The following is a 21,194-nucleotide window of genomic DNA, read 5'->3' on the forward strand; positions in this document are numbered from 1 at the left end:
CACTACACGTGTCAACCTTCAGTTGCCACGCTTCTAGTGCTAATTATATATGTAATAACCTTTCTTTTTCAGTTACTATAGTAATTGTCCATAGGACTGGTGACCGTAATTTCCCCCAAATCTCAAATATCTAATTACCGCTAGTGAATTGTTAACGTAACTGCCGCACATTTACTTTCTTTATTAACTTTACCCCTTTTCAAAATTAATTTCCACCAGATTCATTGGCATTTTTCCTTTCATTTAGATGCAACCCTTTCCTCCCTCTTTACCGACAGATTAACTTCGGTGACGATTGCTTTTCCCAAATTTCCATTAGGTACACGCGGTTTAATTTTTCACTGTCATTAAGGTCGATAAGTGAGGGGGAGGTTACACACTGTAACTCTGCACTGTTATATACGTACGGATCATGGTATGAATCAGGTACATTCTCCCAAGCGAAATTCCTTCGAAAATTCCCAAGGAACAAATGTTAGCAGAATCTATGAAACGTCGACAGGAATATGTGTTTCATCACTGATGAAATCAGTTAATCGATTACATTGTAATGTAGTAAAATTAACAATTCGTTTGGAAAATGTCCTTATGGCACACTAAACTGTGGCACTTAAAATATTCAGCTCACGGTGTCTACGACTAATGGTTAAAGATAGTGGTGAGTTTAGTATATATAAAAGCTACTTTATTTCGGGTCCCTAATATTTTCCATTAAAAAGTGAGACAAGACGCTAATAGGTTGTTTATCCTTCTGCAGAACTAGAGGAAATCTGAAAAAAATAGTTTGTCATTTTCATTTTTCCGAGTGGACTGACTGTTTGTTTGTACTCTTCCAATGTCATTCCTTTCTCTTTCACCGATCCACTTTAAACCAGTCTCCGTTTCCTTCTTGCCTTCCATTTCTAAGAATTTCAATCTACAGATGTTTTGATCTCCTTGTAACAATATATTTTGCAGTTTCATGAACTTTTGGATTTAGCTTGTCGTTAACTTCACTTGCCCCAAGTATTTAAAAATCATTTTCGTTCATCTGTTACCATCCAACCCACACAAATAACAATATAATACCACTCAATTCCTTCTTTTTGTTCGTGTTAAATGTTCTATAATCATATATACGGGGTGGTCCATCGATAGTGGCCGGGTCAAATATCTCACGAAATAAGCAACAAATGAAAAAACTACAAAGAACGAAACTTGCCTAGCTTGAAGGGGGAAACCAGATGGCGCTATGGTTGGCCCGCTAGATGGCGCTGCCATAGGTCAAACGGATATCAACTGCGTTTTTTTAAATAGAAACCCTCATTTTTATTACATTTTCGTGTAGTACGTAAAGAAATATGAATATTTTAGTGGGACCACTTTTTTCGCTTTGTGATAGCTGGCGCTGTAATAGTCACAAACGTATAAGTACGTGGTATCACGTAACATTCCGCCAGTGCGGATGGTATTTGCTTCGTGATACACTACCCGTGTCGAAATGGACCGTTTACTAATTGCGGAAAAGGTCAATATCATGTTGAGGTACGGCTATTGTGATCAAAATGCCCAACGGGCGTGTGCTATGTATGCTGCTCGGCATCCTGGACGACATCATCCAAGTGTCCGGACGGTTCGCCGGACAGTTAGTTACCTTATTTAAGGAAACAGGAAGTGTTCAGCCACATGTTAAAAGTCAACCACGACCTGCAAGAAACAATGATGCCCAAGTAGGTGTTTTAGCTGCTGTCGCGGCTACTCCGCACATCAGTAGCAGACAAATTGAGCGAGAATCGGGAATCTCAAAAACTTCGGTGTTGAGAATGCTACATCAATACCGACTGCACCCGTACCATATTTGTATGCATCAGGAATTGCATAGCGACGACTTCTAACGTCGTGTACAGTTCTGCCACTGGGCCAAGAGAAAAAGAGAAATTACGGGACGATGACACATTTTTGGCACGCGTTCTACTTAGCGACGAAGCGTCATTCAGCAACAGCGGTAACACAAAACGGCATAATATGCACTATTGGGCAACGGAAAATTCACGATGGCTGCTACAAGTGCAACATTAGCGACCTTGGCGGGTTAATGTATGGCGCGGCATTGTGGGAGGAAGGGTAACTGGCCCCAATTTTATCGATGGCAATCTAAGTGGTGCAATGTATGCTGATTTCCTACGTAATGTTCCACAAGATATTTCACTGCATGACAGAATGGCGATGTACTTCCAACATGATGGATATCCGGCACATAGCTCGCGTGCGGTTGAAGCGGTATTGAATAGCATATTTCATGACAGGTGGATTGGTTGTCGAAGCATATTCACCGGATCTGACGTCTCCGGATTTATTTCTGTGGGGAAAGTTGAAGGATATTTGCTATCGTGATCCACCGACAACGCCTGACAGCATGCGTCAGCGCATTGTCAATGCATGTGCGAACATTACGGAAGACGAACTCCTCACTGTTGAGCGGAATGTCGTTACACGTATTGCCAAATGCATTGAGGCTGACGGACATCATTTTGAGCATTTATTGCATCAATGTGGTATTTACAGGTAATCACGCTGTAACAGTATGCGTTCTCAGAAATAAGTTCACGAAGGTACATGCATCACATTGGAACAACCGAAATAAAATGTTCAAACGTACCTACGTTCTGTATTTTAATTTAAAAAACCTACCTGTTACCAACTGTTTTGTCTGAAATTGTGAGCCATATGTTTGTGACTATTGCAGCACCATCTATCATAAAGCGAAAACAGTGGTCCAACGAAAACATTCATATTTATTTACGTACTACACGAATATGTAATAAAAAATGGGGTTTCCTATTTAAAAAACGCAGTTGATATCCGTTTGACCTATGGCAGCGCCATCTAGCGGGCCAACCATAGCGCCATCTGGTTTCCCCCTTCAAGCTAGACGAGTTTCGTTCTTTGTAGTTTTTTCGTTCGACGCTTATTTCGTGAGATATTTGGCCCAGTCACGATCAATGTAACTCCCTGTATAAGGGGCTGCGAACATTTTTTTACCTATGGCCAGCTTTTGTATCTTTGTCAGTAGTCTAATTTTCTAGCCGCCCACAGTAATGGTGATTTATTAAGTAGGTAAATATCTTTTCTTCATTAAATTTGGAAAACATAGTTACAGCAAGTTAAAGCTCATAAATAATAATCACTTACCAAAGACTTTGTGGCAAATTTTATGAAAACCCAATGAAAACATTTTTAGAAACCCGAGCGCTTGCCAGTCACCTTAAAACCTGTAATGCCCACTATTGGACTACTGGTAAAATACATTCTGACATTACTTGGCCATTTTGAGCAGTGTGAAGTTCTATGTAAATTCTAGTCACTTCGTTGCAATTCTTCTTTGTAATATTCATTCTCTGTCTTATACACAATTCAGTACTAGGCATTCACTTGGATGTATTTTTTGCGGATTTACCAGTTTCTTGCAGTGATTTATTTAACTGTGGTTAGATAGAATGTATGTGGTAAACATTTTCATAATACTATGCCTTTTTCCATCTGGAGTGCAGTTTCCTCGACAGCAGATGATATCTAATGCATTTTGTCACTGACTTCAACTAGCCACTACCGGTTATTAAGTTTTTGGACAATTTTTAATATTCTAGATGAATTTTAGAATTCTTCCACCTATGTTTAACACTGTTTTCGTAACTAACACTGCCAAAAGATCGACTTTTATCGCAGAAAATGTTAGACTTTCAGAAAGTATAGCAAAATCTTCGGCAAATACCTGGCAGTTAGCTTTTCACACATCTACCCAGTGTGAAATTTTATGTTGTGATGATTTTTTATTTCAAGTTTTTACGATGTTCTCTACAGTACTACTGAAGGGTATTTTAAATCTACAGCAATTTTGTTTTACTTCTTTATTTATTTTGTAGGTTTTTCGTAAGGTATGTCCTCCCTCAGGCAACTAACCAAAATTATCCACATGCGTTGGCTAAATCCCACTCGGCTAACTTTTTAGAATATTTTGTAAGCAACTGGGATCGAGCTCATTTTTTTCTTTTTTTTTACCGTGAACTGAACACTTAGGATTAGTCTACAACTTCAGTTTGTCCTCTTTGTCCAGAATTCCCCCTGTATCCAATACTCGCGCATACGACCACTATGCTTTGGTTTACTTGTTCTGTCCATGTTGCACCGGATGTTGTGGTTCTTCTTTCCACTTGAAACCCTTCCAGACTTTCAATTATGTTTCGAAATATGTCCCGTTCTGTCACGAGGGCTTCCGGAACGTTAGACCTGTCGGGGTCTTTCGGCGCTTCTTTTACCCACGTCGTCGTGGTCCCCTTGCTCCATAGATAATCAATATCCGTTTTGATAATGTTTTTTGTCCAGTCTGTGCATTTGCCCAAGAAATATTAGCCTCCTTTTCCTCATAGTCTCCCAGATCCCTTCACATTCTGACAGACATTTTTGTTGCTTCGAATCTTCTAGCCGGCTTCAGTCTGAAATGATTCGTCACAGGATTCTGCTTTCCAGGACCTCTCACTTCTCTAGCTTTTAGTTTATTGAGAGACGTTCACTGGTGTACAGGCGTTCTGTTTCGTCGACGGTTTTATACTGTTTTAGTTTGGCGTTCCAGACAATGCACTTTCTATTACAGAAGTTTATAGTTAGCCCATATATTCTCTCCATGGCTGAGGGATATCGGTTCCCAACGGCAAAATGGTTCAAATGGCTCTGAGCACTATGGGACTTAACATCTATGGTCATCAGTCCTCTAGAACTTAGAACTACTTAAACCTAACTACCCTAAGGACAGCACACAACACCCAGTCATCACGAGGCAGAGAAAATCCCTGACCCTGCCGGGAATCGAACCCGGGAACCCGGGAACCCGGGTGTGGGAAGCCAGAACGCTACCGCACGACCATGAGCTGCGGACCCAACGGCAAAGATAGCGGCAGAAACTAGAGGAGTAAACCACGAAAAACAAACATTTCGGACTAACAATCCGCTCTTAACCTTGAATTCAATTTCCAAGTCAGCTCATTATTACAAATTAACTCCCTCTAATTAGTCTGACCCGCGAATGTCTTATTAATTTTTAATTTTTTTCATTAAAAAGTTACTTAAGATTCATTATAAGTTATTTCCGGCACCTAGCTGCGTGAAGTCCTCCAGACTTGGCACTCTAGGCAGTGGTATTAACACACCGTTACTAGCTCAGCGCCCTCTGCCGTGCCACTTATGTCACGGAACTAGACACGGTGCCAGACTGAAAACCATTAATGAAGATAAGAGCATACGGATTAGGTTCCAAATATATGAGTGTTACGAAGACTTCTTAAGTAACAAAACTCAGTACTTTGTCCCCGTCGGTGACTTTTTATCAGAAACAAGGAGATTGTTAGGAGTGCCCCAAGGAAGTGCGATCGACAGCTGTTATTTTCAACATAAAATGGTTCAAATGGCTCTGAGCACTATGGGACTTAACTTCTGAGGCCATCAATCCCCTAGAACTTAGAACTAGTTAAACCTAACTAACCTAAGGACATCACACACATCCATGCCCGAGGCAGGATTCGAACCTTTGACCGTAGCGGTCGCGCGGTTCCAGACTCCAACGGCTAGAACCGCTCGGCCACTGCGACCTGGCACAAAGGATGAGCAGAAATCTGCGGCTGTTTGGTGGTGATGTAGTGGTGTACGGCAAGGTGTTATCGTTGAGTGACTCTAGGAGGACACAAGACTACTTGCACAAAATTTCCAGTTGGTGTGATGAATGGCGGCTCGTTGCAAATGTAGAGAAATGTAAGTTACAGCAGATGAGTAGGAAAACCAAACCTGTAATGTACGAATACAGCAGTAGTACCGTGCTGCTTGACGCAATCAAGTCAATTAAATGCCTGGGCGTAACGCCGCGAAGAGGTATAAAAATAGAAAGAGCATATAATGATTATAGTGGTGAAGGCGAATGGTCGACTCCGGATTACTGGAAGAATTTTTGGAAAGTGTGGTTCATGTGTCAAAGAGGTTGAATGTAGAACACTACTGCGAGCCGTTTCTGATTACTGCTCGAGTCTCTGGGATCTATTCCAAGTGAGATTAAAGAAAGACATCGAAGCAATGCAGAGGTGGACTGCTAGATATGTTACTGTTAGATTCGAATAACACGCAAGTATTACGGAGATGCTTCGGAGACCCAAGTGGGAATCCCTGGAGGGAGGGAGACATTATTTCCGACCGACACGTGAAACTGACTGCAAGACCATTACGCTGCTACCAACGTACATTTCGGGTAAGGGCCACGAAGAGGACAGAAATTAGGGTTTGTACCAAGGTCGAAACAAGGCCCCGGGAGTACACAACACTCCATTAGAACTACTGATGGCCTTGGGAGAGCCAGGCCTAACAAAACTATACCATCTAGTGAGTAGGATGTATGAGACAGGCGAAATACCCTCAGACTTCAAGAAGAATATAAGAAATCCCAATCAAAAAGAAAGCAGGTGTTGACAGATGTGAATATTACCGAACTATTAGTTTAATAAGCCACGGCTGCAAAATACTAACGTGAATTCTTTACAGACGAATGGAAAAACTGGTACAAGCCACCTCGGGGATGATCAGTTCGGATTCGGTAGAAATGTTGAAACACGTGAGGCAATACTGACCCTACGACTTATCTTAGAAAATAGATTAAGGAAAGGCAAACCTACATATCTAGAATTTGTAGACTTAGAGGAAGCTTTTGACAATGTTGACTGGAATACTCTCTTTCAAATTCTGAAGGTGGCAGGGGTTATATACAGGGAGCCAAAGGCTATTCACAATTATTACACAAACCAGACGGCAGTTATAAGTGTCGAGGGGCATGAAAGGGAAGCCGTGATTGGGAAGGGAGTGAGACAGGGTTGTAGCCTCTCCCCGATGCTATTCAATCGGTATACTGAGCAAGCAGTAAAGAAAACAAAGGAAAAATTCGGAGTGGGAATTTAAACTCACGGAGAAGAAATAAAAACTTTGAGGTTCGCCGATGACATTGTAATTCTGTCAGAGACAGCAAAGGACCTGGAAGAGCAGCTGAACAGAATGGACAATGTCTTCAAAGGAGGATATGAAATGAACATCAACAAAAGCAAACGGCGATAATGGAATGTAGTCGAATTAAATCGGGTGATGCTGCGGAAATTAGATTAGGAAATGAGACACTTAAAGTAGTAAAGGAGGTTTGCTATTTGGGGAGCAAAATAACTGACGATGGTCGAAGTAGAGAGGATATAAAATGTAGACTGGCAATTGCAAGGAAAGCGTTTCTGAAGAAGAGAAATTTGTTAACATCGAGTATTGATTTAAGTGTCAGGAAGTCGTTTCTGAGAGTATTTGTATGGAGTGCACCTATGTATGGAAGTGAAACGTGGACGATAAATAGTTTGGACAAGAAGAGAATAGAAGCTTTCGAAATTTGGTGCTACAGAAGAATGCTGAAGATTAGATGGGTATATCACATAACTAATGAGGAGGTATTGAATAGGATTGGGGAGAAGAGGAGTATGTGGCACAACATGACAAGAAGAAGGGATAGGTTGGTAGGGCATATTCTGAGGCATCATGGGATCACCAGTTTGGTATTGGAGGGCAGCGTGGAGGGTAAAAATTGTAGAGGGAGACCAAGAGATGAATACGCTAAACAGATACAGAAGGATGTCGGTTGCAGTAGGTACTGGGAGATGAAAAAGCTTGCACAGGATAGAGTAGCATGGAGAGCTGCATCAAACCAGTCTCAGGACTAAAGACCACAACGACAACAACGAAGGCCTCGTCCGCTCGGCCATCCCTCTTACGCCGGCTCAACTCCATCCACCATCGGGGGATACGTCTTGCGACCGGAGCCTTCTACACTAGTCCTGTCGAGAGTCTTTACGCTGAAGCTGCCGAGTTACCATTGACCTACCGGCGCGACATACTGCTGTGTCGGTATGCCTGCCGGCTGTTGTCTATGCCCGAACACCCCTCTTACAAGTCCTTCTTCGCCGATTCTCTCGACCGTCAGTACGGGTTGTATGTGTCTGCCCTGCTGCCCCCCGGAGTCCGCTTCCGTCGCCTGCTTCGGCAATTGGATTTTGCCCTCCCTACCACCTTCAGAGAGGGTGAGAGCCCGACACCACCTTGGCTCCAGGCTCCGGTTCGTATTTATCTCGACCTCAGCTCACTCCCGAAGGAGGGTACTCCGGCTGCAGTGTATTGCTCACGGTTTGTCGAACTTCGTGCTCGACTTGCTGGTCACACCTTTATTTACACCGATGGCTCCAAAACTGACGATGGTGTCGGCTGCGCCTTTGTCGTCGGGACCGCCACCTTTAAATACCGGCTCCTTGACCAATGTTCCAGCTTTACGGCCGAGCTTTTTGCTCTCCATCAGGCCATTCAGTATGCCCGCCGCCACCGCCATTCATCGTATGTACTCTGCACTGACTCACTCAGTGCTCTTCAGAGCCTTGGGGCTCCCTATCCGGTCCATCCCTTGATTCAACGAATACAGCAGTCCCTCCATTCTTTCGCTGATAATGGCGGTTCTGTCAGCTTTCTGTGGGTCCCCGGACATGTAGGAATGCCTGGGAATGAGGCTGCGGATGCTGCATCCAAGGCTGCAGTCCTCCAGCCTCGGCCAGCCTCCCATTGTGTCCCATCATCTGACGTTTGTGGGGATGTATGTAAGAGCCTTGTGTCCTTGTGGTGGGATGCTTGGTCATCCCTCCAAGGAAACAAGCTCCAGGCAGTAAAACCGCTCCCAACTGCTTGGACAACTTCCTCCCGACCATCTCGGCGCGAGGAGGTCCTTCTGACCAGGTTGCGGATTGGGCATTGCCGGTTTAGCCACCGCTACCTGCTCTCTGGTGACCCAGCTCCGCAGTGCCCTTGTGGTCAGGCATTAACGGTGCGCCATGTTTTATTGTCGTGTCCCCGTTTTAGTCAATTTCGTGTTGTCCTGTTCCTGCCATCTACCTTACCGGATGTTTTAGCTGATGACGCTCGAGCAGCTGCTCGTCTTCTGCGTTTTATAACTTTAACTGGCTTGACCAAAGACATTTAACCTTTTTACTTATTTCATCTGCATCTTTGTCAGGTCCTTTTGATGTCCCCCCATCCCCTTGAGTTTTAGCAGGTTCCTTGTGCTCTAACACCAGTGACTGGGCGCTAATGACCTCAGCAGTTGAGCGCCCTTAAACCCTACCAAAAACAAAAAAAAACAAAAAAACGACGAAGGCATATGTAATCGCTTTTCCCCTGGCTCTACATGCGAGTGGAACAGGAAAGGAAATGACTAGCAGTGGTACAGTGTACCCTCTGCTTCGCATCATACGGTGGCTTGCTAACTGTACCTAAATGTAGATGTAGAAACCATATTTGCAGCTAAATTACAATTGTCAAATTGCGTCGCTTGCAGACCAAGAAACGGAAATATATCGAATGATGCGATGCAAACCCTCAGAATGGCACCATTGGTTCACGGTCTAATGGCTATGTCCCGAGGGCCACATTCTGCAGATCCGACGCTACGCAAAAGTGAGTGGAGTACAAACGATGGATAATAATGTTGGGGAAGCCGGCTCTAATTACTACTTAACACTCAACCTTGTCCAGAAGCTGCTGCATCTTAGTAGGTCAGGTACTGGCCATATATTCTCATTTTCTTCAACTTGTGGCAGATAATGGTGGTGCGATCGTGACAGTTAAGCTTTTTATAATGTGTCATCATTGGACGTCTTTGGTGGTTTTGAATATTTGCCACAGTCTGGAATCGATAATTTACGACATACGGAACGTCTGGTCCAGTTGGGTCGGAGAACATTGTCTCTATTGTGTTCTCCAGGCATATGATCTCACTTCAAATGTTACAATCTTACACTTGTTGCAAAATACAGTGGAAGTGAAATGTAAGGATCCTGAAAGGCTAAAAAATAACTGTATACAAGATAAATTTGTAATACTTAAAAGATCACCCAAGAGACAAAGAAAATACTGATGGAACAAAACATTGGCCATCTGTTTAACACCTTACTGGTCAATGTGAATGTATGCTTTCCCGGCGTATACAGCTGGCGAAGAGTTCTCGGGCTTCCAGCCGGGTGGCGGTGTCTTCAAACAGCGACGTTTCGACGAGTGACATACTCATCATCTTCTGGCGAAGTGCCGAGACTTTGCGGATGCATCCGCAAAGTCTCGGCACTTCGCCAGAAGGTGATGAGTATGTCACTCGTCGAAACGTCGCTGTTTGAAGACACCGCCACCCGGCTGGAAGCCCGAGAGCTCTTCGCCAACTTACTGGTCCTCCTCCGTAGAGCCAGGGGCAGTTATTGTGTGTGTGTGTGTGTGTGTGTGTGTGTGTGTGTGTGTGTGTGTGTGTGTACGTCCTATTTAGGTTCCCGGAGGTATGTGCCACCAGATGACCGCAAATAGGTCACGCAATTCCTGTAAATCACGGCCCAGTGGTCTTTAGGTGAGGAACTGACTCCTGATAGCGCGTCAGATGAGTTCCATTGGGTTCACATCAGGTGAATTTTGTAATTAGGACTCACTGTCAAGCTCCTCAAATCATAGCAGCACTATTCTGGCCTCCTGATACGGACAATTGTTCTCCTGGAAAATGACATCGCCATCTGGTAATACATCAAGCAAGAAAACAGCGGTTGATCCACAGTGAAGTTCACGTAGTCCACAGCTGCCGTGGTGACTTCAGTTACTACCACAAGTCCACAGGAAGCCCGTATGTCTGTTCGCATGGCATAATACTGCCCGCTGTTGGCCGTGTCCGTAGCATGATGCATGTTTCGAGCAGCTGTTTGCGAGACACAGCTGTCAACATGGTGCAGTCAGAAACGTGATTCATCCAATCGGGAAGAAGTAAGCGTATCCACGGTCCAATATCGATGATACTGTGCTCGCTGCATTGGTAACTGATACCGTCGTTGAGTCAACGTGGGAGCGCGTAGGTGTCGACTGCTGCACAGCCCTGTGTTACACAGCTTGCGCTGAACAGGGTGGACCGAAACACTTCTACATGCAATAACATTGTATTCTGTCGTCAAATCAGCCACATTTTGCCTCCAATCTGGCTTTACAAAACGGATAGGCCTCCGACATCCACGTTCTGTTTTGAGACGTTAGACGTTGACATCAAACCCATTTTAGCCTTCTCATGGTTTCATCATACTTCAACCACTTTCCATAGATGTAGTGGCATACGAAAAGACGACCCATTGGTCCTTTTGCGAAATACTCGTTCCCAGACGCAAGGATGTAAACAATCTGCCCTTTGCAAAAGTCGCTTACGTCAGTGTATTTCTTCACGCGTGGTTCATGAAGTCTCTAGAACGTTTTCGCATTCCACTCCGCTCGTTTTATGCAGGGTGTAAAGGGTATCACTGCACATACTTCTGTCAGTGACAGAGGATGAGGTAATGTACAACATCAAATTAGTATTTACGTCATTTGCAGACTGATAATAACAGCTATTAGAAGCCATATGTTTTTAGGTTGGATAGTACATCCAGATGCATGTGGCATGAACAAGCTGTGAATGTATAATGTCTGTTGTTTCAGACATTTCTGAAAGAAAAGGGCCCCCACATTCATGTAATTGATTTGCTTCCATGGGATATGAATCGATTACCTTCACTGCGGATGCACATTTATATTCGACTTCCAGAAGGTTCAAATGGTTCAAATGGCTCTGAGCACTATGGGACTTAACTTCTGAGGTCATCAGTCCCCTAGAACTACTTAAACCTAACTAACCTAAGGACATCACACACATCCATGCCCGAGGCAGGATTCGAACCTGCGACCGTAGTGGTCTCGTGGTTCCAAACTTTAGCGCCTAGAACCGCTCGGCCACTCCGGACGGCACCTCCAGAAGGAATCTAAAATTAGGAAACATGGAGGACATGGACGGGGACTTCAGATAGGTGGGCCACTGTCTGGGCGGCACAGTTCTTAATACAACTACACAACTGCCTAGTAAGCAAGAGGTCCCGGCTTGGCGTCCCAGTCCGACACACATTTCTACTGTTCGCCGCTGATATCGCATAAAGTCCTGATGCAGCTGATAGAATCAGTTACTTCCCTTTCCTTTCATTTCTACCCCTCTGATCCACCTTCAATTTACATAACAAGCCATTAATGCATAATTACTCCTAGTCAGGTGTTGAAATGTGGACAAGTGGAAGCAAAACGGTTAGTCTAAATTGCCAGGGGTGTTCAATTCGTGGTCCAAGTACGTCCATGCAGGAAACATCAAGTCTTAAAGTTTGTGGGAAGGCTATTCGATGCAGAGAAAAAAATATCTGCCCTTATACCCGTTACACCGTGTATACTCTGATTACACGTCGAGTTCTAGCAACGCCCCCAGGCGGCATTAAACATTGCGATAGACATTGGTCATAATGTTTTATCTCACCAGTATATGTGTGGAACTGAAATGCTATCCCGAATTCATATGAGATAAAACGTCTTAAAATGTAAACGATTTTTAAGAAAAACATTCCAGATACCGGACAGTAGTCGGTAAACGAATGATTCTGAGAGATTAAAGAAACTGTGTCCGATACACGTCGTCATGATGTTACTAGTGTGAAGATTGCCCAAAAATAATGATATCTAGTGGTGTAGGACGTAATATAACTTAAATGAGTTTTTAATTTATGTTACTAACAAGGGAACCTCCCCATCGCACCCCACTCAGATTTAGTTATAAATTGACACAGTGGATAGGCCTTGAAAAACTAAACACAGATCAATCGAGAAAACCGGAAGAAGTTGTGTGGAACTATGAAAAAATAAGCAAAATATACAAACTGAGTAGTCCATATTGAACATAAGCAACATCAAGGACAAGGTAAGCTGCGGATCCTCGTGGTCCCGTGGTTAGAGTGAGCAACTGCGGAGCGAAAGGTCCTAGGTTCGAGTCCTCTCTCGAGTGAAAATTTTACTTTTTTTATTTCCGCAAAGTTACGATCTGTCCGTTCATTCATTGACGACTCTGTTCACTGTAATAAGTTTAGTGCCAGTGTTTTGCGACCGCACCGCAAAACCGTGCGATTAGTAGACGAAAGGACGTGCCTCTCCAATAGGAACCGAAAACATTTGATCGCAAGGTCATAGGTCAACCGATTCCTCCACAGGAAAACACGTCTGATATATTCTTTACGACGCTGGTGACGGGATGTGCGTCACATGACAGGAATATGTTGTCGACCCACCTAACTTGCACACTTGGCGAATGGGTAAAAAGATTCTTCTACCTTGCCCGGTTTAGGTTTTCTTGTGGATGTGATAATTACTCCCAAAATAGTGATGAAAACATAAGAGTTTGTCACATAAACTGCAACAAATGAATGCAACAGTTTCACAGTCGCACAGTTTTCCCTGTGATCTGTCAAAACATACGTTTTTTACGTTTTCAAACGTTTCCGTGCGTAGACCGTCAAATCCTGCATATGTCCAAGCAAATCTGAACATGCCCTGGAATTTTGGAGAGCGAAGTTGATTATGTGTGAGTGCCCGAACTTTGATAATTATCTGAAAATAAAAAATTGAACTTTTCACCCGAGGGCAGATTTGAACCAAGGACCTCTCGTTCCGCAGCTGCTCACGCTAACCACGGGACCACGGCGCTCGTTAGCTGACACTTTCCATGATGTTGCCTATCTTTGCATGGACTACTCAGTTTGTATATTTTGCTTATTTTTTCATAGTTCCACACAACTTCTTCTTGTTTTCTCGATTGATCTGTGTTCAGTTTTTCAAGGCCTATCCCTGTGCCAACTTATAACTAAATCTGAGAGGGGTGCGATGGGGAGGTTCCCTTGTAAGAACCAATCGAAATAGTGGTATATTCGGAAAGAATCGCAGAAAAGTTTATGGCTATTGCAGCTGTCAATTTGATTGATTGTTTCATTCGCAGGAATTGAAGCTGTGCTACTAGGTCTCAATCTAACACCCACATCTACATCTATATACATACTCCGCAATCCACCATACGGTGCGTGGCGGAGGGTACCTCGTACCACAACTAGCACCTTCTCTCCCTGTTCCACTCCCAAACAGAACGAGGGAAAAACGACTGCCTATATGCCTCTGTACGAGCCCTAATCTCTCTTATCTTAGTGGTCTTCCCGCGAAATATAAGTTGGCGGCAGTAAAATTGTACTGCAGTCAGCCTCAAATGCTGGTTCTCTAAACATCCTCAGAAGCGATTCACGAAAAGAACGCCTCCTTTCCTCCAGAGACTCCTACCTGAGTTCCTGAACCATTTCCGTAACACTCGCGTGATGATCAAACCTACCAGTAACAAACGTATTAACTCGCGATGTATTCCGTACAAAACCGTAGGCCTATGCCATTCATCTGCATCTAGATCTACACCTATACTCTTCAGGTTGCCTCAGTGTATGGCAGTGGATACTTTGTACACCACTGTCGCTTCCCGCTCTTCCTATTTCAGTTACTTAGAGTTCGTGGGAAGAACTGCCACTGGTAAGCCTCCATGTGGATTCGAATCTCTCTGATTTTATCTTCATGATCTTCTTCCGAGATATGCGTAAGAGGAAGCAATATATTGGTTGACTGTTCTAGGAACGTGCATTACCGGTATAGTAACAGTAGGCCATGCCATAATGGAGAATGCCTCTCTCTCGCAGCGTCTGCCACTGCAGTTCGTCGAGCATCTACGTCACGCTATCGCCCTTACGAAATGACCCTGTAACGAATCGTACCGCCCTTTTTTGGGTCTTCTTAGTAAGCTACCTGCTTTTTTGATGGACAACATTTTTCTAGGATTCTTCCAATGAATTTCAGACTGGCATCTGCCTTAACCGTGATTAATTTTGTGGTCGTTCCACTTCAAATCGTTCCGTACGCATACTTCTGGATATTTTGTGGTAGTAACAACAAGAAAACGATTTATTCGCAAATAGTCAACATACATGCAAAAAACACAACTAGGTTTTTATTCTCACGAAATAATAAATGCTATCAACAGCGGATGTCAAATTATTTCATATGTTTAGACTTCGAGAAAGGTTTTGACGTAGTTCCTCACAGGTGACTTCTCATCCAATTGCATGTCTATGGATTACGTCTCAGTGTTGCGGCTGGGGTTGTGATTTACTCTTAGAAAGGACACAGTTCGTAGCAAATAACGGAAACTTATCGAGTAAAACAGAAGCAACATCTGGTGTTTTCCATTGAAATGTTATAGGCCCTCTGATGTCCCTTATCTATAGAAACAAATTAGGAAAAACTCTCAGCAGCCATCTGAGATATTTGTAGATGATGCTGTCACTCACCGTTTAGTAAAATCAACAGATGATCAAAACCAATCGCAATATGATTTAGAGAAAATGGTGTATGGTGTGAAAAGTGACAATTGGCCCTTAGTAATGAAAAGTCTTAAGTCATCCACATGAGCACTGAAAGGAATCCGCTAAATTTCGGTTACACGATAAATCGCGTAAATCTAAAGGCTGTGAAATCACCTAATTACTAATGGATCAAACTTACAAATAATTTAAACTGGACCTATCACCCAGATAATGTTGTGGGAAAAACGAACCAAAGACTTTGATTTATTGGCAGAACACTTTGAAAAAGTGACAGTTCTACTAAAGGTAATGTTTACACTGCGCTTGTCCGCTCCCTTCTGCAGTATTGCTGCGCTGTGTGGGATCCGCATCAGACAGGATTCACGAAGGACATCGAAATAGTTCAAAGAAGGGCAGCTGGTTTCTTATGATCGTGAAATAGTTGAGAGAGTGCCACGAATATAGTAAACCAATTGGGGTGCCTTGTTTTAAAACCAAGACGTTTCTCGTTACATCAGGATCTCCTCACCAAGTTTCAAACACCGGCTTTCTCCTCCGAATACGAAAATATTTTGTTGATGCCACTTACAGAGAGAGAAATTATCATCATATCAAAATAAGGAAAATCAGAGTTCGCACACAACGATTTAAGTGTTCGTTTTCCCTGCGTGCCATTCGATAGTGGAACGATAGACAAACAGCCTGAAGATTGTTCGATGAACTCTCTGCCAGGCATTTAAACCTGAATTGGGAAATAATCATGTAGATATACATGTAGAGGCATTCAGTCACTGCTCTGCAATCATGTAATCACACAACGCAGGATCTTCCTGTGTATGAATTCCCAGTACGTTACACCTGTTTACGCTGAGGGTCAATTGCCACTTCGGGCACCAAGCTTCGGTCCGCTTCAAGTCTTCCTGCGTTTGGATACAATAATTTAACGTTACGAAAATCCTCATCGAACTTCCGACGTTATCTACTACGACATTTACATATAGTGTGAAGAGTGTTGGCCTTATAACAGTTTCCGTGGGGCACGTCCGAATTTACTTCTACGTCTCTAGACTTTACTAAGTTCAGAATGTCATTCTTTGTTCTGTTTGCTAGAAACTCATCAGTCCAATCACACACTTAGACAGATATTCCGTGCGCCCGTAATTTATCCACTAGGCAATAGTGCGGAAGTCTATCGAACGCCTTTCACCTTTCGCAAGTCAAAGAACACGCCATCAACCTGGACGCCTGTGTCTACTGTTTATTTGATCTCGTGGACGAACTGAACGAGCTGGGTTTCACACGGTCGTTGTTTTTGGAAATCATGTTGGTCCCCACACTTGTGATTTTGGGTATGGAGAAACCTTATAATACGCAAGTGTAATACAGGACTATTCAAAATGAAGGATCAGATTTCGAACATTTATTGCTTTCCCAAAATACGAAAGATAGAAAAACAATTCCAACGTTTCTAGAAAGAGAAAATGTCAAATTTTTTTTGCCTTCAATGTGAGCACCAAGCGTTATATGACAAATATCAAAACGGTGGCTCATTTGCTGCCATACACGAAGCAGCTGGTCTGGGGGGGATAAAACGTGGTGTTTTACTTAACCCCACAGATAACTGTCACAAGGTCTGAGGCCTGGAGACCTGGGAGAATTTCTCTAAGCACGTCAAACGTTACCTGAGTGACACCATTTCAGGACGTTGGGCTGGAAAAGTAGCCTCCCAGGTATCCAGACCTCACACCTTGTGACTTTTATCCGTGGGGTTACGTAAAAGACCGCGTTCCCCCACCCCCCCTTACCTCTCCCTCCTCCCTACCCACCCACTGCGTAACATTCTTGAATGTCTGCGACATCGCGTTGTTCAAACTTCGTGTGTGGAATCAAATGAGCTATCGTTTTGATTTTTGTCGTGTAACGCATGGTGCTCCCACTGACTGCATAAAAATTTGAACTTTTCTCTTCTCAGAAACGTTGGAATTGTGTCTGTATCTCTTGTAGTTTGCAAACAATAAATGTTTGAAATCTGTTCCTTCTTTTTGAACAGCCTTTTTTACGGTCCAAATTGTACAACAGACCGACGTCAGAGATACAGGCCTACAGTTTTGGGCGACTGTTCGGCGACCCTTCTAGGGCACTGACATATTCGGCCCTTTTTTCGATTATTACGAACGTTTCGCTGCTCTAGGGACCTACTGTACACTGCTATGAGAAGAGGGGCAAGTTCTCTCGCATACTCCATGTAGAGCCAAACTGGTATCACATCAGATCCTGCGGCCTCTCCTGTATGAGCGATTTCAATTGATTTTCAGTTCCTTAGTCGCTTAATTCAATATCTGTCATTTTGTAGTTTGTGCGCCAATTTAACAAAGGAACTATATCGCGACCTTCCTCTGCGAAACAGTTTCGAAAAAAGGCATTTACTTTTACGGCAATTCCTGAGTCATCCTCTGCATTAATGCCAGTATGGCCAGACAGATGGCCGCGATCCGTTCACTGATTTAAAATAAGACCAAGACTTCTTAAGCTTTCCTGTCTCGTTGGTTTGTTTTCGTATTCGTTGAACACTTCACGCATATTCTTCTTATGCTAATGATGGCTTCACGTTGTTTTTCTTTGTGTGTGGGGCTATGGCCACGTTTAAATTGGCAATATTGTTATCTTTGATCTCGTACCAGCTTTCTAACACGCAAGAGTCACCACATCAGCGACGGTTAGAAACTATTCCGTACGATAACAGGCAGACGGACAACGGTAATTTCCAAGAATGATTGCCTATCGAAGTCGCCGGGTCCAAACGAAACATATCGGACGTGCGATGGTAAATCGATCATGCGACTGTGGCGGGCGTTGTGAGTATGCTTACGTTGGTCACAACAGCAACGACAAAAGAAGAGCGCTACAAAAATACCTTTAATTGCAAAGGAGACGACTTACCTTACTCGACGTCGGTGTTGTCGTCATGTGGAAGTCCATTCTGGTGATCTGGATGGATAATTTGGAAGAGTGGAACCATGTATTCTTCCTGATACTCGTTCGTTTTCTGCACTGTCCCCAATGAAATTGTAAAGGTGTTTCAGCATCGAAACCGTTCTTACGGCGTTTTACACACTTCGCACCACCACAGTCTACACAGTCCCTTCTTTCCTTGTCTGTTAGTACTCCATATTTGCTACAAAAAGTGAACAATTTTCTATGCTGCATAAACATAGAATTAGATTCTTCCATGTGAGAGAATCGGCCGAAGAAACGTCAAGAACACCAGACATCTCATTCAGTAACGACATAAATCGTCTCGGTTTCCCTAGCAACTCTCAAATAATTCGCGGAGGTATGTAATTTGGAGCAAGTAAGGGAACGATGGAAAACATATAAAAATGACCATCACAAATAACTGATCACAACGCCCGCCACCGATATGTATCGTTTGGACCCAGCGACTTCGATAGGCAATCATTCTTGGAAATTACCCAGACAACAGTATTATTTGTTTATCGTCAACAATTTCCCTTCCTTTTTGCCTAATACTGTAGTTCAGCGGTACGTAATTTCTATTCAAAGTCTGCTGCTTAAAGCTAAAGTAGGTTGGTCCATATTTCACCGCATGGCTCAGTTACGTCAGTCGAATAAACGTATTTTCTACGCATTATGTCATATGCACGGTAATGCTTATTTCTTCCTACGCTGAACACACAAGACTTGTTTGAGTTGCAGAAAGCTTCTTTCCATGCGAAAATCCAGACAGGCGACATGAAAACGGACTCGGCGCCGAGCCGTGTAAGCACTCACCTGCATTAGCGCAGAGGGTTAGACGTATCTGCATTCGGCAGTCACGGGCTTCTGAAGAGAGTTGCCGGAGCGGAGTATCTCGCAGCCCCAGACCCAGCAGAAGCTCTCGGCTGGAGTCTGTAGCTGCCAGTCACTTACAAGGCCGCCTCTCGTCCGACACGTCGGAGCACCCGCCGTTGCCAAGCAACAGACCTCATTTCTCGCGCCGCTTAACAAATATCTCGTTAACAGCCGGGGAAACGTCACGGGGGAGCTTATTGTCAGACAGGCCTGATCTGTTGGAATTGTATGAACAATATATTTCGTGTGTGACGGCGCAAAGTGCACTGTGTAAAATAGACCTCTTTAGCATTGTCTAACACTCTTTGTGTGCGCTAATTATTCTGTTGTGTTCGCTGTAAATTTTTTTGTTCTTGAATGTGCAAATATAGTTATTAGTAAAATGTCTTTTTTTTCTCTTTAATACTTATTCAGCTGCGCAAATTCCAATAGGTTATGAGCCCAGGCTGCATTTGGAATAAGTATATCAATAAAATAGTAGGGAGAAAGTATTGGAAAAGTTCCAATTTACGTGAAGTGTGAGTTATCCTTACAAGACGATCGCAATTTTTTTCCAAATTATTTTTCGGTGTTCTTTACGGCAATAAAAAGTAAGTTACCGTTAAGAATGAGTGCGGCACAAATTCCACAGATTGAAAGACTTACAGGTCGCGAAAACCATGCAACCTGGAAGTTCGCAGTAGAAGCGTATTTACGTTTGGACGACCTACGGGACGTGGTAGATGGGACAATGAAATCCACAGATCAGAATTATTCAAATAAGGATAGGAAAGCAAAATCAAAATTAATATTACTGATTGATTCGGTGAATTATGTTCACGTTGAAAAAGCTGCTACAGCGAAAGAAGTATGGGACAATTTACGAAGTGCATTCGAGGATGGTGGTCTTACGAGAAAAGTAGGATTATTATGCGAGTTAATTACCACTCGTCTGGACAAATGTAAGAGTGTAGACGAATACGTTAACAAAATAATAACCACGTCACACCGACTGAGAAACATCAGATTCGAGATCACTGACGAATGGATAGGAACATTGCTGTTGGCACGACTGCCCGAAAGGTATGCACCTATGATTATGGGACTTGAAAGCCCGGGTATACCAATCACAGGCGACAGTGTTAAGGTGAAAATCCTGCAGGACGTAAAGAGTGCTCCAAGCTGTTGTACATTGGAGAAGGAAGGTGCGTCTGCTCTCTACTCAAAAAACAAAAAGAAAAGCCGGTGAGGTGCTATAAATGTCAGAAGATGGGACATATTGCGCCTCAGTGCAAAGAAAAAGTAAGCCCAAGATCAGACACTCAGCAAAAGAGGTATGTTACTGATAGCCCAGAGAGAAGGACCAATAACAAAGGTAAGGCGCTCTCATGTTTTTATTCGTTTGGTGGGATGAGTAATCGTGATACGGAATGGATTTTAGACTCAGGTGCATCTGTGCATATTGTTAAAGATAAATCACTTCTTTATGACATCAAAGATAAGACTCATATGGGAATATCTACTGTTGATGGCAACAATCTCCAGTGTCACCTGGCTGGGAAACTAGATCTACATGTAAGTGTAAATGGTGAATCAGATATGGTTACAGCACACAATGTTCATTATGTGAAAAATGTGGCAACTAACCTGCTGTCTGTAGGAGAAATTGTCAAGAAAGGAAATACAGTCACTTTTGACATGCTGGGTGCAAGAGTAATCAGTGAACAGTGAAAGTGGTGAAGTTATAGATACGGCAAGTAACGAAAGGGGTATTTTTAAGTTGGATACCATTGACAGTAAACATAAAAATGTTAGTGATTCGGTATATTCAGCAGAAGGTTTTTTGTGTCACCGGAGGCTTAGACATCTAAATAAAAAGAGTATGTCTATAATAAAGGATATGGTAAAGGGAATACAGAATTTTAGTGTGTCCAAGGATTCTTGTGAGACATGTATAAAGGGAAAACAAGCAAGGTTACCCTTCAAGACTAGTAAGAGTAAATCCACAGAAGTCTTACAGTTAATCCA

General features: G+C 43.2%; 1 protein-coding gene across 1 annotated transcript; it reads left to right on the forward strand.

Annotated features, from left to right (window-relative positions):
- The first annotated feature begins 20,435 nt into the window (after nucleotides 1–20,435).
- On the forward strand, nucleotides 20,436–20,897 carry LOC124795603. Its single transcript, XM_047259673.1, has one exon. The coding sequence runs from the start codon at nucleotides 20,436–20,438 to the stop codon at nucleotides 20,895–20,897; it is 462 nt and encodes a 153-aa protein (XP_047115629.1).
- Nucleotides 20,898–21,194: the final 297 nt, after the last annotated feature.

The sequence above is a fragment of the Schistocerca piceifrons genome, chromosome 4 (genome assembly GCF_021461385.2).
Source record: "Schistocerca piceifrons isolate TAMUIC-IGC-003096 chromosome 4, iqSchPice1.1, whole genome shotgun sequence".
Taxonomy (NCBI): Eukaryota; Metazoa; Arthropoda; class Insecta; order Orthoptera; family Acrididae; genus Schistocerca; species Schistocerca piceifrons.